The 15702-nt window shown below is 40.2% G+C and overlaps 1 protein-coding gene across 30 annotated transcripts in view; it reads right to left on the bottom strand.

Moving 5' to 3' along the window:
- Positions 1 to 15702, bottom strand: part of TCAIM (T cell activation inhibitor, mitochondrial) — an 82817-nt gene that overhangs the window by 62656 nt on the left and 4459 nt on the right. For 15 of the 30 annotated variants that reach the window (XM_005546827.5, XM_074031853.1, XM_065540466.2 and 12 more), the window contains exons 2-3: positions 6921 to 6993; positions 3826 to 3961 (exon numbers count right to left, since the gene is read on the bottom strand). The exons of 5 other annotated variants lie outside the window; for them this stretch is intronic. In XM_005546827.5, coding sequence (XP_005546884.1) covers positions 3826 to 3961; positions 6921 to 6949 — 165 coding nt within the window. In that variant the 5' untranslated portion in view covers positions 6950 to 6993. Of the gene's footprint in view, positions 1 to 828; positions 914 to 3825; positions 3962 to 6920; positions 6994 to 15702 lie in introns of those variants that run through there. 10 more of the 30 variants (XM_015445733.4, XM_065540467.2, XM_045386408.3 and 7 more) reach the window with 3 other exon arrangements.

Genomic DNA, 15702 nt, shown 5'->3' with positions numbered 1-15702 from the left:
TATCAGTGTTAATGAAAATAGAAGGAACCAATGAAGTAATTCCAAAGCACGTGGCTTTGTAATATATAGTAGTCCCTTGGTATCCACAGGGGATTGGTTCTAGGACCTCCTGTGGATACCGAAATCCACGAATGCTCAAGTCTCTCATATAAAATAGTGTAGTATTTGCAAATAACCTATATATATCCTCCCATATACTTTAAATCATTTCTAGATTACTTATAATACCTAATATAATGTATGTGCTATGTAAGTAGTTGTGATCCTGTGTTGTTCAGGGAATAATGACAAGAAAGAGAAGTCTGTTCATGTGTAGTACAGATGTATTTTTTTCCCCTAATATTTTCAGTCTGAGGTTGGTTGAATCCATGGGTGTAAAACCCATGGATATGAAGGATCGACTGAATTTTCTAATGTTAAAATATATTGACTGTCTTAACTACATCTACCATAAGCCATTTTTCATATCAGTTTGTATTCCTGGAGCACACATTAACTGATGTTGTAGGGGAGTGGTCCAGCAGCATGCATCATAAGGAAAAATCACTAGGGCGTTGAAAACTTTTCCACGTATCATCCTTAAAAAAAAAGAGAGAGAGCCTGCTATTGGTCTATTCAGGGATTCAACTTTTTTCTGGTTTAGTCTTGGGAGAGTGCATGTGTCCAGGAATTTATCCATTTCTTCTAGGTTTTCTAGTTTATTTGCGTAGAGGTGTTTATAGTATTCTCTGATGGTAGTTTGTATTTCTGTGGGGTCAGTGGTGATATCCCCTTTATCATTTTTTATTGTGTCTCTGAAATTGAGGCAATAATTAATAGCCTACCAACCAAAAAAAGTCCAGGACCAGATGGATTCACAGCCGAATTCCACCAGAGGTATGAGGAGGAGCTGGTACCATTCCTTCTGAAACTATTCCAATCAATAGAAAAAGAGGGAATCCTCCCTAACTCATTTTATGAGGCCAACATCATCCTGATACCAAAGCCTGGCAGAGACACAACAAAAAAAGAGAATTTTAGAACAATATCCCTGATGAACATCGATGCAAAAATCCTCAATAAAATACTGGCAAACTGAATCCAGCAGCACATCAAAAAGCTTATCCACCATGATCAAGTGGGCTTCATCCCTGGGATGCAAGGCTGGTTCAACATATGCAAATCAATAAACATAATCCAGCATATAAACAGAACCAAAGACAAAAACCACATGATTATCTCAATAGATGCAGAAAAGGCCTTTGACAAAATGCAACAGCCCTTCATGCTAAAAACTCTCAATAAATTCGATATTGATGGAACGTATCTCAAAATAATAAGAGCTATTTATGACAAACCCACAGCCAATATCAAACTTTTAGCCTTTTTTTTTTGTCTTTTCCCACAGCCAATATCATACTCAATGGGCAAAAACTGGAAGCATTCCCTTTGAAAACTGGCACATGACAGAGATGCCCTCTCTCACCACTCCTATTCAACATAGTGTTGGAAGTTCTGGCTAGGACAATCAGGCAAGAGAAAGAAATCAAGGGTATTCAATTAGGAAAAGAAGAAGTCAAATTGTCCCTGTTTGCAGATGACATGATTGTATATTTAGAAAACCCCATCGTCTCAGGCCAAAATCTCCTTAAGCTGATAAGAAACTTCAGCAAAGTCTCAGGATAAAAAATCAATGTGCAAAAATCACGAGCATTCTTATACACCAATAACAGACAAACAGAGTGCCAAATCATGAATGAATTCCCATTCACAATTGCTTCAAAGAGAATAAAATACCTAAGAATCCAACTTACAAGGGATGTGAAGGACCTCTTCAAGGAGAAATACAAACCACTGCTCAATGAAATAAAAGAGGACACAAACAAATGACAGAACATTCCATGCTCATGGATAGGAAGAATCAATATTGTGAAAATGGCCATATTGCCCAAGATAATTTATAGATTCAATGCCATCCCCATTAAGCTACCAATGACTTTCTTCACAGAATTGGAAAAAACTGCTTTAAAGTTCATATGGAATCAAAAAAGAGCCCGCATTGCCAAGACAATCCTAAGCAAAAAGAGCAAAGCTGAAGGCATCACGCTACCTGATTTCAAACTATACAACAAGGCTACAGTAACCAAAACAGCATGATGCTGGTACCAAAACAGATATAGACCAATGGAACAGAACAGAGCCCTCAGAAATAATACCACACACCTACAGCCATCTGATCTTTGACAAACCTGACAAAAACAAGAAATGGGGAAAGGATTCCCTATTTAATAAATGGTGCTGGGAAAATTGGCTAGCCATAAGTAGAAAGCTGAAACTGGATCCTTTCCTTACTCCTTATATGAAAATTAATTCAAGATGGATTAGAGACTTAAATGTTAGACCTAAAACCATAAAAACCCTAGAAGAATACTTAGGTAATACCATTCAGGACATAGGCATGGGCAAGGACTTCATGTCTAAAACACCAAAAGCAACGGCAACAAAAGCCAAAATTGACAAATGGGATCTAATTAAACTAAAGAGCTTCTGCACAGCAAAAGAAACTACCATCAGAGTGAACAGGCAACCTACAAAATGGGAGAAAATGTTTGCAATCTACTCATCTGACAAACGGCTATATGCAGAACCTACAAAAAACTCAAACAAATTTACAAGAAAAAAGCAACCAACCCCATCAAAAAGTGGGCAAAGGAAATGAACAGACACTTCTCAAAACAAGACATTTATACAGCCAACAGACACATGAAAAAATGCTCATCATCACTCGCCATCAGAGAAATGCAAATCAAAACCACAATGAGATACCATATCACACCAGTTAGAATGGCAATCATTAAAAAGTCAGGAAACAACAGGTGCTGGAGAGGATGTGGAGAAATAGGAACACTTATACACTGTTGGTGGGCCTGTAAACTAGTTCAACCATTGTGGAAAACAGTGTGGCGATTCCTCAAGGATCTAGAACTAGAAATACCATTTGACCCAGCCATCCCATTACTGGGTACATATCCAAAGGATTATAAATCATGCTGCTATAAAGACACATGTACACATACGTTTATTGCAGCACTATTCACAGTAGCAAAGACTTGGAATCAACCCAAATGTCCATCAGTGATAGACTAAGAAAATGTGGCACATATACACCATGGAATACTATGCAGTCATAAAAAAGGATGAGTTTGTGTCCTTTGTAGGGACATGGATGCAGCTGGAAACCATCATTCTCAGCAAACTATCACAAGAACAGAAAACCAAACACCGCACGTTCTCACTCATAGGTGGTAATTGAACAATGAGATCACAGGAAGGGAACATCACATACCGGGGCCTATTGTGGGGAGGGGCGATGGGGAAGGGATAGCATTAGCAGAAATACCTAATGTAAATGACGAGTTAATGGGTGCAGCACACCAACATGGCACATGTATACATATGTAACAAACCTGCATGCTGTGCACATGTACCATAGAACTTAAAGAATAATTTAAAAAAAATAAAAAAGAGAGATTGATCATGATAATAGAGGTCTCAAGTTTTCTTTCAAACCCTCAACTGTACTTCAAAACTTGGTGCCAAAAACATGATTACTAGTACTCTAAAGAGTTTAAATGACAGCTTTATTGCCTGCACAAAACAATGACAGCTTTGATAAAAAAAGCTCTATTTTCAATTTTTGGTCTCTACATTTCAAATTAGTTCAAAGCATTGATTATATCACTACAACAGAATAATCCACGTTTATAGAACTCTATGTATTATATTGTATCAAAGGTAAATAAGCAGAAATGTACACTACTGGTTTAAAAATAAATAAATGTTTACCCTTTCTACGGGGTGCTGTCCAAAGAAATCTGGATGTACCGCAAAATAGAAAGGCCTCAAGGCATTGACTGCTTCAGCTCCTGATAAAGCTCTTGAATAGGGAAACCAGTGTGGAAATATCTTCTCTAGACATAACCTTTTAAAAAGATGTGGGCTGGTTATTCATTGAGGCACTCACACACACACAAATCCTCAATGTATAAGGTGACAATAAAATTAAACGTACTATGCACAGCAGAAACAAGATAGATACTTCACGGTTTTCTGAAATCTATTAGTTTTACAAGCAGTGAGTACCACATGATTTCTAAAACAGTGGTTATAGTTTTTTCTTGTGCAAAATGAGAAATATTAAATAATATTATAATTTCCCCTCAATACTCCACTTTGAAATTCAGCTGACTTCACTGCAAATGGTAACAATTTCCTTTCTAATTTTCTTATTCAGATCAAAAAATCTTAATATCCAATAGTGTAATTCTCTCTCTATATCTATATCTCTCTCTTTACATCTATCTCTTTCTCTTTCTTTCTTTCTTTCAGACAGAGTCTTGCTTTGTTGCCCAGGCTGCAGTGCAGGGGTGCGATCTCTGGAGGTCAAGTGATCCTCCCACCTCACCCTCCCAAGTAGCTGGGACTACAGGCGCCTGTCACTACACCCAACTAGTTCTTTTGCTGATCTCAAACTGCTGGCCTCAAGCAATCCTCCCGCCTTACCTTCCCAAAGCAATGGGATTACAGTCATGAGCTACCATGCCTGGTTCAATTTTTTCCTTATAGTAGCAAACATTTTGATAATTATTATACTTAAAAAGAGATACAGATGTCTTTTAGCTCATTCCCTCATTATTAGCATGCTAAAATTATACTAGTTGGATAATTTGATATTCTCATTCTTTTTTTTTTTGAGACGGAGTCTTGTTCTGTTGCCCAGGCTGGAGTGCAGTAGCATGATCTCAGCTCACTGCATGCAATCTTCTGCCTCTTGGGTTCAAGTGATTCTCCTGCCTCAGCCTCCCAAGTAGCTGGGACTACAGGCGTGTGCCACCACTGCCAGTGAATTTTTTTTTTTTTTTTTGTATTTTTAGTAGAGACAGGGTCTCACCATGTTGGTCAGGCTGGTCTCAAACTCCTGACCTCAGGTAATCCACCCGCCTCAGCCTCCCAAAGTGCTGGGATTACAGGCATAAGCCACCACACACGGCCGTGATATTCTTAAGTTTTGTAACCCACTTGAGAGTGTTTTTTAAAAGTACAGTGTTTAAATCCAAATGAAATTACTTGCGGTTTTTTGAAAGCACTTCCACGACACCTATTTTTAAATGTTATCATTTACCTTTTCCATCCTAAGCTTTTATTTATTTATTTATTTTTGAGACAGAGTATCACTCTGTTGCCCAGGCTGGAGTGCAGTGGTGCGATCTTGGCTCAACCTCTGCCCCCTGGGTTCAAGAAATTCTCCTGCCTCAGCCTTGCAAGTAGCTGGGATTACAGGTGCATGCCACCATGCCCAGTTAATTTTTGCATTTTTAGTAGAGACGGGGTTTTGCCATGTTGGCCTGGCTGGTCTTGAACTCCTGACTTCAAAGGATCTCCCTGCCTCAGCCTCCCAAAGTGCTGGGATTACAGGCGTGAGCCACTGTGCCTGGCCCAACCTAAGCTTTTTATAATGAAGTCTCTAAACATTGCACATGCCTCTGTTCTCATACATTAGGTGTGCCAAGTCTTTAGAAAAGTTTTATGTTTTTAAAATGGTAGAGATTGTGGAATCATTTCTGGTGATTTTTAAACAATCTGGAGACCACCAACCTATTTGCAGATTATCTTTTATTCCTCCCATATATTTGAACCTTTTATAAAGTCAATATATGGATTTGTGTACCTCAAGGATTAGAACAGGAGTTTAAAGCAAAGGAAACAATCAGCCAGGATTAAATATGAGCTAGTCTAAGTACACCACAGTTGCAACTCCACTTATCCCTCTGAGCTTCCGTTCTCATTTCCCAACGTCTGACATACACTTAGCTCTCCTGCCAGCTGCTCAAATTTTGCGTATCTAAAAAAGGAGTACAAGTCATTATTGTCTTTTTAAATCCAGCCTGGTTACAGAAGGCCAGAGAGCAGCTAACAACTCAATTCAGGATTATCTTCCTTATTTTTGTTATTGTGGCACCACCTTTCTCAATGTTGTAAAGCACAAAACCCAAATTAGTTCACTACCCCCATTCACTTTCAGTTAGTAAAGTCTTCTCACTTTACAATGTTCAATGAAATCATTCCTTCTTCCCACGTTCTCTGCTATCAATTATCATCACTACAAAACTAGACTGTACACTCTCATAATTAGTCTACTCTGCTGTCCCTTTCTCTAACTATATTGGGTATCACCAACAGATTAACTTTCCTAAAATCCCACCATCACTGTATTCCTTACTCAAACAGCTTTGGTGGTGCCCTAATTCCTGCGAATAAATCCACTCCTTAGTCTGGTATTTGAAACCCTCTTTCATTGTTTCCCCATCTGTCTTTCCAACTTGATCTCCAATCACTCCTTATAGAAACCCTTAGTTCCAGCTCCCAATAATCTTCCTCATTTTCCCCTTTTTGTCCTACATAATTTCTAAGTCCTAATGCATCCTCCCTGACCTGCATTTTCACCTATCCAAACTGAACAATTACTGCACACCTGTGATGCTCCAGGAGGCATTGTATCTATTCCCCCAGAACCTTCCCTTCTGTATTCTCATTAGTCTCTCCCTCTTTTAAACTCTAAAGAAAAGAAACTGTGTGCCCTAGATGCTTGAAACGTAATACCATAAAGTGAATTGTGTTAAGAGGAAACTTGATCTGTTTTTCTGTTTAAGCTTTTCACACCGAACTATTCTGAAGGACAGTATTCTTTTCACCTTCTACTCTGAATGTACTCTTGGAAGACCTGTCTTATATAAATTTTCTTTACTTTTTTGTTCCAGCTTTCCACCATAATATAACTTCAGAATTAGAAAAATTGTAACAAACTGAAATAAACCAAATGCATAACAGACCTCCTCCGCCACCCCCACAATACTAATTACAGATTGGACCACGATACTTACCTCCTCATAGGTCTCAGGTGGCAAAACATTTCTGAATATATATGTACGTCAACTTCCAGGCATCCATTAATTGCTTAAAAGTTAAGCAGATATCACAAATGAACAAGTAGAATTTTAAATGTAAAACACATTATGATTTATATTATCACCCAAAATATGAAATACTTAGTTATTAATCTTATAAAATATGTATAAGATCTAGATAAGGAAAACTACAAAACTCAGATGAAGGAAACAGAAAGACTAAATAAATGGAGAGATACTCCACGTTCATGGATAGGAAGACTCAATATTGCCAAGATGTCATTCTTCCCAACTTGATCTATAGATTCAATGAAATTACAATCAAAATCCCAGCAAGTTAGTTTGTGGATACTGACAAACGGATTCTAAAGTTTATAAAGAGAGATAAAAGACCCAGAGAGTAGCCAACTCAATAAGGAAGGAGAACAAAGGTAGAAAAATGACACTACTTTATTTCAAGACTTACCCTAAAGCTACAGTAATTAAGACAGCACGGTGTTGGTGAAAGAATGAATAGAACCATGGAACAGAATAGAGAGCCCAGAAATAGATTCATATAAATAAAGTCAACTAATCTTTGGCAAAGGAACAAAGGCAATCCATTGGAGCAAAGACAGCTTGTTCAACAAATGACACTAAAACAATCGGACATCCACATGCAAAAAAATTAACCTGGACACAGACCTTACATTTTTCACAAAAATTAACTCAAAATGGGTCATATACCTAAATATAAAATGCTATAAAACTCCTAGAAGATAACAAAAGAGAAAATCTAGATGACCTTGGGGATAGAAATGACTATTTAGTTATAACACCAAAGGCACTATCCGGCTTAACTGGTAAGCTGGACTTTGGTCAAACTGAAAAATTCTGCTCTGTGAAAGAAGGTGTCAAGAGAATGAGAAGAAAAGCCACGAACTTGGAGAAAATATTTGCAAAAGACACGTCTGATAACAAACTATTATCCAAAATATACAAAGAACTCCTGGCCGGGCGCGGTGGCTCACGCCTGTAATCCCAGCACTTTGGGAGGCCGAGACGGGCGGATCACGAGGTCAGGAGATCGAGACCATCCTGGCTAACATGGTGAAACCCCGTCTCTACTAAAAATACATAAAAAAAATTAGCCAGGCGTGGTGGCAGGCACCTGTAGTCGCAGTTACACGGGAGGCTGAGGCAGGAGAATGGCGTGAACCCGGGAAGCGGAGCTTGCAGTGAGTGGAGATCGCGCCACTGCACTGCAGCCTGGGCGACAGAGCGAGACTCCGTCTCAAAAAAAAAAAAAAAAAAAAACAAAAAAAACTCCTAAAGCTTAACAATGAGAAAACAAGCAACCCAATTAAAAATGGGCAAAAACCCTTAACAGACACCTCACCAAGAAGACATACAGATGGCAAATAAGCACATGAAATGCAGTTCAACATCATGTATCCTCAGACAATTGCAAATTAAAACAAATGAGATGCCACTGCAAATCTATTAGGATGGCCAAAATCCAAAACATTGACAACACCTGCTGGTAAGGATATGCGGCAACAGCAATTCTCATTCACTCCTAGTGGGAAGTGAGGATGCAAACAGGTGCAGCCACTTTGCAAGACAGTGCGGCAATTTCTTACAAAACTAAACATACTCTTACCATACTATACAGCAATAGTAGTCCTTGGTAATTTACAAAACAAACTGAAAACTATGTGCACGCAAAAACCAGTGCACAGGTGTTTATAGAGGCTTTATTTATAACTGCTAAAACTTGGAAGCAAACAAGATGTGCTTCAGTAAGTAAATGGATAAACTGTGGTACATCCAGACAACTGAATATGTGGTACATCCAGACAACTCAGGCTAAAAAAAAGTCAGGGAGGAAACTTAACTGGATACTACTAAGTTAAAGAAGTCGGCCAGGTGCGGTGGCTCACGTCTGTAAGCCCAGCACTTTGGGAGGCCGAGGCAGGTGGATCACGTGAGGTCAGGAGTTTGAGACCAGCCTGGCCAACACGGTAAAACCCTGTCTCTACTAAAAATACAAAAATTAGCCTGGTGTGGTGGAGGGCGCCTGTAATCCCGGCTACTAGTGAGGGGAGGTAGGAGAATTGCTTGAACCCAGGAGTCAGAGGGTTGCAGTGACCCAAGATCATGCCATTGCACTCCAGTATAGGCAACACCAGCAAAAACTCTTGTCTCAAAAAAAAAAGTCAATCTGAAAAGGCTATATACCTGTATACTGTATGATTCCAAGCATATGAATTCCAAGCAGTCTGGGAAAGGCAAAAAGTCTGAAGACAGTACAAAAAGATCCATGGTTGCCACGGGCTAATCGATAGGGAGGGATGAACAGGCAGAGCTCAGAGGATTTTTAGGGCAGTGAAACTATTCTGTATGAATGATACTACAACGGTGGAAGCATCATTTGTCAACATTTGTCAAAATTCTTAGAATGGACAACACCAAGTGAACCCTAAGGTAAAGCATGGACTTTGGGTGATAAGGATGTGTCAATGTAGACTGACTGTAATAAATATACCATTTTGGTGTGGATGCTGATAGTGAGGGAGGTTATGTGTAAATAGGGATGGGAGTATATGAAACTCTCTTTACTTTCTGCTAAATTTTGCTGTGAACCTAAAATTGCTCTGAAAATTAAAGTTTATTTTTAAAACAAGCTATGGAGATAAAAGTGGGGGAAAGGATTTGAATCACATGAACTTTTCCAATAATTTAGATCTTTAGCAAGATATTCGAGTATATTATGGTCTCCATATCAACTGACCAAATGATTTTTAAAATCCTATGAGCAGTACCTTATTAAAATTTTGCAAGGCCCTATTATTCACATAATAACCATCAGGTAAAAAATTATTTTCTCCCCTATGTAATTGAGCTCTGAGCTTTTCCTGTTCTCCATTATTCCATTCTAGTGGAGAGCTGCTGAATAGCACGTTCTCTCAAAACAATCATCACATGGCTAAAGTCCTATTCTGTCACATCTTAAGTACCAAAATGTTTTTAATATATTATATATACATATATATCTTTATATATATAATAGATATATAACTAACATATAATATATACATAACATATATATAAGTGAAGCGGTGAATATATGTGAAGTAATCTAATGAAGCATAACTGTTATTAATAGAATGACAAAATTTTAAATGAAAAATCAGGAATTATCTTTTTAAAAAGTACATTCTTAAACAAAAATGGATACTTCAATTTATTTCTAGGTTGACTGACGTGGCAAGAGTTTCTTGGAGACAGAATGCGTTCATAGGTATCCATTTAAATATTAAAACGGTGGGTTGGGCGCGGTGGCTCACGCCTGTAATCCCAGCACTTTGGGAGACTGAGGCGGGAGGATCACCTGAGGTCAGGAGTTCGAGACCAGCCTGGCCAACATGGTGAAACCCTGTCTCTACAAAAAATACAAAAATTAGCCAGGTGTGATAGTGGGACCCTGTAATCCCAGCTACTTGGGAGGCTGAGGCAGCAGAATCACTTGAACCCTGGAGGTGGAGGTTGGAGTCAGCCAGGATCACGCTACTGCACTCCAGCCTGGGCAATAGAGTGACACTCTGTCTCAAAATAATAATAATAATAATAATAATAAAACAAAATAAAATAAATTTAAAAAGGTGATTTTATTTAACCATGAACATTGATATTTTGAGACAAATACAAAGATACAGAAAATACTTCTACCATTTCAAAGATTTCTGAGATCAAATGGAGACACAATGAGGAAAAAAAAAATTGGGGGCTAGATGCAGTGGCTTTTGCCTGTAATCCCAGCACTTTGGGAGGCCCAGGCAGGCAGATCGACTGAGGTCAGGAGTTCAAGACCAGCCTGGCCAACATGGAGAAACCCTGTCTCTACCCAAAACACAAAAATTAGCCATCCATGGTAATGTGTGCCTGTAGTCCCAGCTGCTTGGGAGGCTGAGGTAGGTGAATCGCTTTAACCCGGGAGGCAGATGTTGTAGTGAGCCGAAATTGCGCCATTGCACTGCCTGGGCGAGAGAGTGAGACTCCATCTCAAAAACAACAACAATAAAAAACACACAAAAAATTTGAACTATTTGAAGGTTCAGTGTTACCTGTGAGGGACTGAATTCTCACCAAACTTCATCGTAAGGTGAACAAAATAACCTAGATTTAGTTAAGACAGCACAAGTGCCAGACCCCAAGCTTGCAAAGAAAAAAAGACTAGAAAAATATGCAATCTGTAACAATGGCTATCTCTAGGTGGTAGGATATTAAATGTTTTAATTTTGCTTCTTATCTCCTATATTATTTACAACAAACATGTGAAATATGTTTTTTAAAAAAAATCATCTGCATATAATGGTTCCCACTTGTAATCCCAGTAATTCAGGAGGCTGCGGCAGGAGTATTGCTTGAGGGAGGCCAGGAGTTCAAGATCAGCCTCTGGGCAACATAGTGAGACCCTGTCTCTAAAAAACAAAAAAGTAGCTGGGTGGTGTTGTCTGTCTGTAGCCTCAGCTACTCAGAAAGCTGAGGTAAGGATGGCTTCACTCTGGGAAGTGGAGACTACAATGAGCTGCAATCGTGCCACTGTATTTCAGCCTGGGAGACAGAGCAAGACTCCTGACTCAAAAAAAATTAAAAAAAAGAGAAAGAAAAAGAAGGAAGTGGGGCCTTTGGGAGGTAACTGTCAGGCCTCTGAGCCCAAGCCTGCACATATACATCCAGATGGCCTGAAGTAACTGAAGAATCACAAAAGAAGTAGAAATGGCTGGTTCTTGCCTTAACTGATGACATTACCTTGTGCAATTTCTTCTCCTGGCTCAGAAGCTCCCCCACTGAGCACCTTGTGACCCCCAGCCCCTGCTCCCAAGAGAACCACCCCCTTTGACTGTAATTTTTCACTACCTACCCAAATCCTATAAAACTGCCCCACCCCTAACTCCCTTTGCTGACTCTCTTTTCAGACTCAGCCCACCTGCACACAAAGCCTGTTTGGTGGCCTCTTCACACGGATGCATGTGACATTTGGTGACTCGGACCAGGGGATCTCCCTTGGGAGAGCAATCCTGTGTCCTCCTGCTCTTTGCTCCGTAAGAAAGATCTACCTACGACCTCGGGTCCTCTGACCAATCAGCCCAACGAACATCTCACCAATTTTAAATCGGGTGAGCGGCCTCTTTTTACTCTCTTCTCTAACATCTCTCACTATCCCTCAACTTTTCTCCTTTCAATTTTGGTGCCACCCTTCAATCTCTCCCTTCCCTTAATTTCAGTTCCTTTCCCTTTCTGGTAGAGACAGCGGAGACACGTTTTATCCGTGAACCCAAAACTCCGGCACCAGTCACAAACTTGGGAAGACAGTCTTTCTTTGGTGTTTAATCACCGCGGGGATGCCTGCCTGATTATTCGCCCACATTTCGGAGGTATGTGATCACCGCGGGGACATCTGCCTGGATCCTTCACCTTGGTGGCAAGCACCACCTCCCTTGGGGGGCCTCTCTTTTTTCTAGGCTTGCCTCCTTCACTATGGGCAACCTTCCACCCTCCATTTCTTCTTCTCCCTTAGCCTGTGTTCTCAAGAACTTAAAACCTCTTCAACTCACAACTAATCTAAAACCTAAATGCCTTATTTTCTTCTATAATACCGCTTGACCCCAATACAAACTCGACAATAGTTCCAAGCAGCCAGAAAATGGCACTTTCAATTTCTCCATCCTACAAGATCTAGATAATTCTTGTCGTAAAATGGGCAAATGGTCTGAGATGCCTGATTTCCAGGCATTCTTTTACACATCGGTCCCTTCCTAATCTCTGATCCCAATGCGACTCGTTCCGAATCTTTCTTCTTTCTCTCCTGTCTGTTCCTTCAGTCTCCACCCCAAGCTCTGAGTCCTTTAAATCCTCCTTTTCTAAGCACCCATCTGACCTCTCCCCTCCTCCCCAGTCTGCTCCTCGCCAGGCTGAGTCAGGTCCCAATTCTTCTTTAGCCTCCACTCCCCAACCTTATAATTCTTCTATCACCTCCCCTCCTCACTCCGGTCCAGCTTACAGTTTCGTTCCACCACTAGCCCTCTCCCACCTGCCCAACAATTTCCTCTTAAAGAAGTGGCTGGAGCTGAAGGCATAGTCAAGGTTTATGTTCCTTTTTCTCTATCAGACCTTTCCCAAATCAGTTAGCATTTTGGTTCTTTTTCATCAAATATAAAAACCCAGCCCAGTCCATGGCTTGTTTAGTAGCAACCCTTAGACGCTTTACCACCCTAGACCCAGGGGGCCAGAAGGCCGTCTTAGTCTCAATATGCATTTCATTACCCAATCCTCTCCTGACATTAGAAAAAGCTCCAAAAATTAGATTCCGGCCCTCAAACCCCACAACAGGACTTAATTAACCTTGCCTTCAAGGTGTACAATAATAGAGAAGAGTTGCAATTACTTGCCTCTGCTCTGAGAGAAACCCCAGCCACAACTCCAGCACACAAGAACTTCAAAACACCTAAGCCACAGCGGTCAGGCATCCTTCAGGATCTCCTCCCCCAGGATCTTGCTTCAAGTGCTGGAAATCTGGCCACTGGGCCAAGGAATGCCCACAGCCCGGGATTCCTCCTAAGCCGTGTCCCATCTGTTGTGGGACCCCACTGGAAATTGGACTGTCCAACTTGCCTGGGAGCCACTCCCAGAGCCCCTGGAACTCTGGCCCAAGGCTCTCTGACTCCTTCCCAGATCTTCTTGGCTTAGTAGCTGAAGACTGACGCTGCCTGATTGCCTCAGAAGCCTCTTGGACCATCACAGACACTTTGGGTAACTCTTACAGTGGAGGGTAAGTCCGTCCCCTTCTTAATCAATATGGAGGCTACCACTCCACATTACCTTCTTTTCAAGGGCCTGTTTCCCTTGCCTCCATAACTGTTGTGGGTATTGACGGCCAGGCTTCTAAACCTCTTAAAACTCCCCAACTCTGGTGCCAACTTGGACAACATTCTTTTATGCACTCCTTTTAGTTATCTCCACCTGCCCAGTTCCCTTATTAGGTCGAGGCATTTTAACTAAATTATCTGCTTCCCTGACTATTCCTAGGCTACAGCCACACCTCATTGCCAGCCTTTTCCCCAGTTCAAAGCCTCCTTCACATCCTCCCCTTGTGTCTCCCCACCTTAATCCACAAGTATAGGACACCTCTACTCCCTCCTTGATGACCGATCATGCACCCCCTTACCATCCCATTAAAAACTAATCACTCTTACCCTGCTCAACGCCAATATCCCATCCCACAGCACACTTTAAAAGGATTAAAGCCTGTTATCACTCACCTATTACAGCATGGCCTTTTAAAGCCTATAAACTCTCCTTACAAGTCCATTTTACCTGTCCAAAAACCGGACAAGTCTTACAGGTTAGTTCAGGATCTGCGCCTTATCAGTCAAATTGTTTTGCCTATCCACCCCGTGGTACCAAACCCATATACTCTCCTATCCTCAATACCTCCCACTGGATTTAAAAGATTTAGTACAAAGAATGGAAAGTAGCTCAGTAATAATTTTTCATATCAGTTATGTGTTGAAATTATAATTCATTAAAATTAATTTCACTTTTACTTTTTTAAAAAAGTAAAACATCTAGTTTTTGGAAAATTTTAAACTATATCCAAGGCTTACATTCTATTTTTATTGGACTGTGCTGATCTAAACACAGTTAATGGGACTGTCAAAGTAGGTAGTTTGCACCATGGTTTGGAAAGGAAGGCAGGGAGCTTGAGATCTGTATTCAAATCTTGACATCTTCAGTGACTGTGTGAGCAAGGGCAAGTTACGTTACCTTCTGGAGTCTGTTTCCTCATCTCTTAAATAACACAAATGGTTAAGGAAAGTCTGTCGTAACACCAAAACATTTCTTCTTTTTTTTTTTTCTTGAGACAGAGTCTTGCTCTGTTGCCCACGCTGTAGTGCAGTGGCATGATCTTGGCTTACTGTAACCCCTGCCTCCCAGGTTCAAGTGATTCTCGTGCCTCAGCTTCCCGAGTAGCTGGGATTACACTCACTTGCCACCACGTCCACCTAATTTTTATATTTTTAGTAGAGATGGGGTTTCTCCATGTTGGCCACACTGGTCTCAAACTCCTGACCTCAGGTGATCATCCTTCCTCAGCCTCCCAAAGTGCTGAGATGACAAGCCTGAGCCACTGTGTCCAGCCTCAAAACGTTTATTTAATGTGAATCAGCTTATGTGCAATTGGTCAACAGGGGAAAGACATTATATATGCATTTTTCCCCCAACATATTACTGATTTGAAGTGATCAGAGGTAGGCTTTCTACAATTTAGAAGAAAAAAAAAAAAGGCTTTAGTGATATGTAAAGACCTTCAGGAAAAAAAAAAATCTCTTGGTAGTTCTTTTTTTTGGTTTAAGAAGCAGATGTTTAGTGGGTTCATGTCTGGCTACATTTTCCACTTTATCAAACCATCTGGCAATGTGCTAGGATAAATGAAAAAGCTAGAGATTTCTAAGTCTTTAAAAAAAAATGGATAGATAAATAAAGCTACTCCTAGATTAGAATGTTAATCTTGACAAAACTGGTCTAAACTAGATTTAATTGTACTAGTATGTTTATTAGGGTTAGGGTTTTTGTTAGGGCTCTTATAAAAGTTTGTTCAGTTTTGGGTGTTTTTTCTCCACAAACTGTTACTTTTGCTTATTGTTTGGCAGCATGTCAGGATTTCCAGGAATGCAAGTATGGCATTACAGCAGAAACATGTGGATATATATAA

This window comes from Macaca fascicularis, chromosome 2 (assembly GCF_037993035.2).
Source record: "Macaca fascicularis isolate 582-1 chromosome 2, T2T-MFA8v1.1".
Classification (NCBI taxonomy): Eukaryota; Metazoa; Chordata; class Mammalia; order Primates; family Cercopithecidae; genus Macaca; species Macaca fascicularis.
Note: the sequence above shows the minus strand (reverse complement) of the source record. Positions and strands in the feature narration are given on the sequence as shown.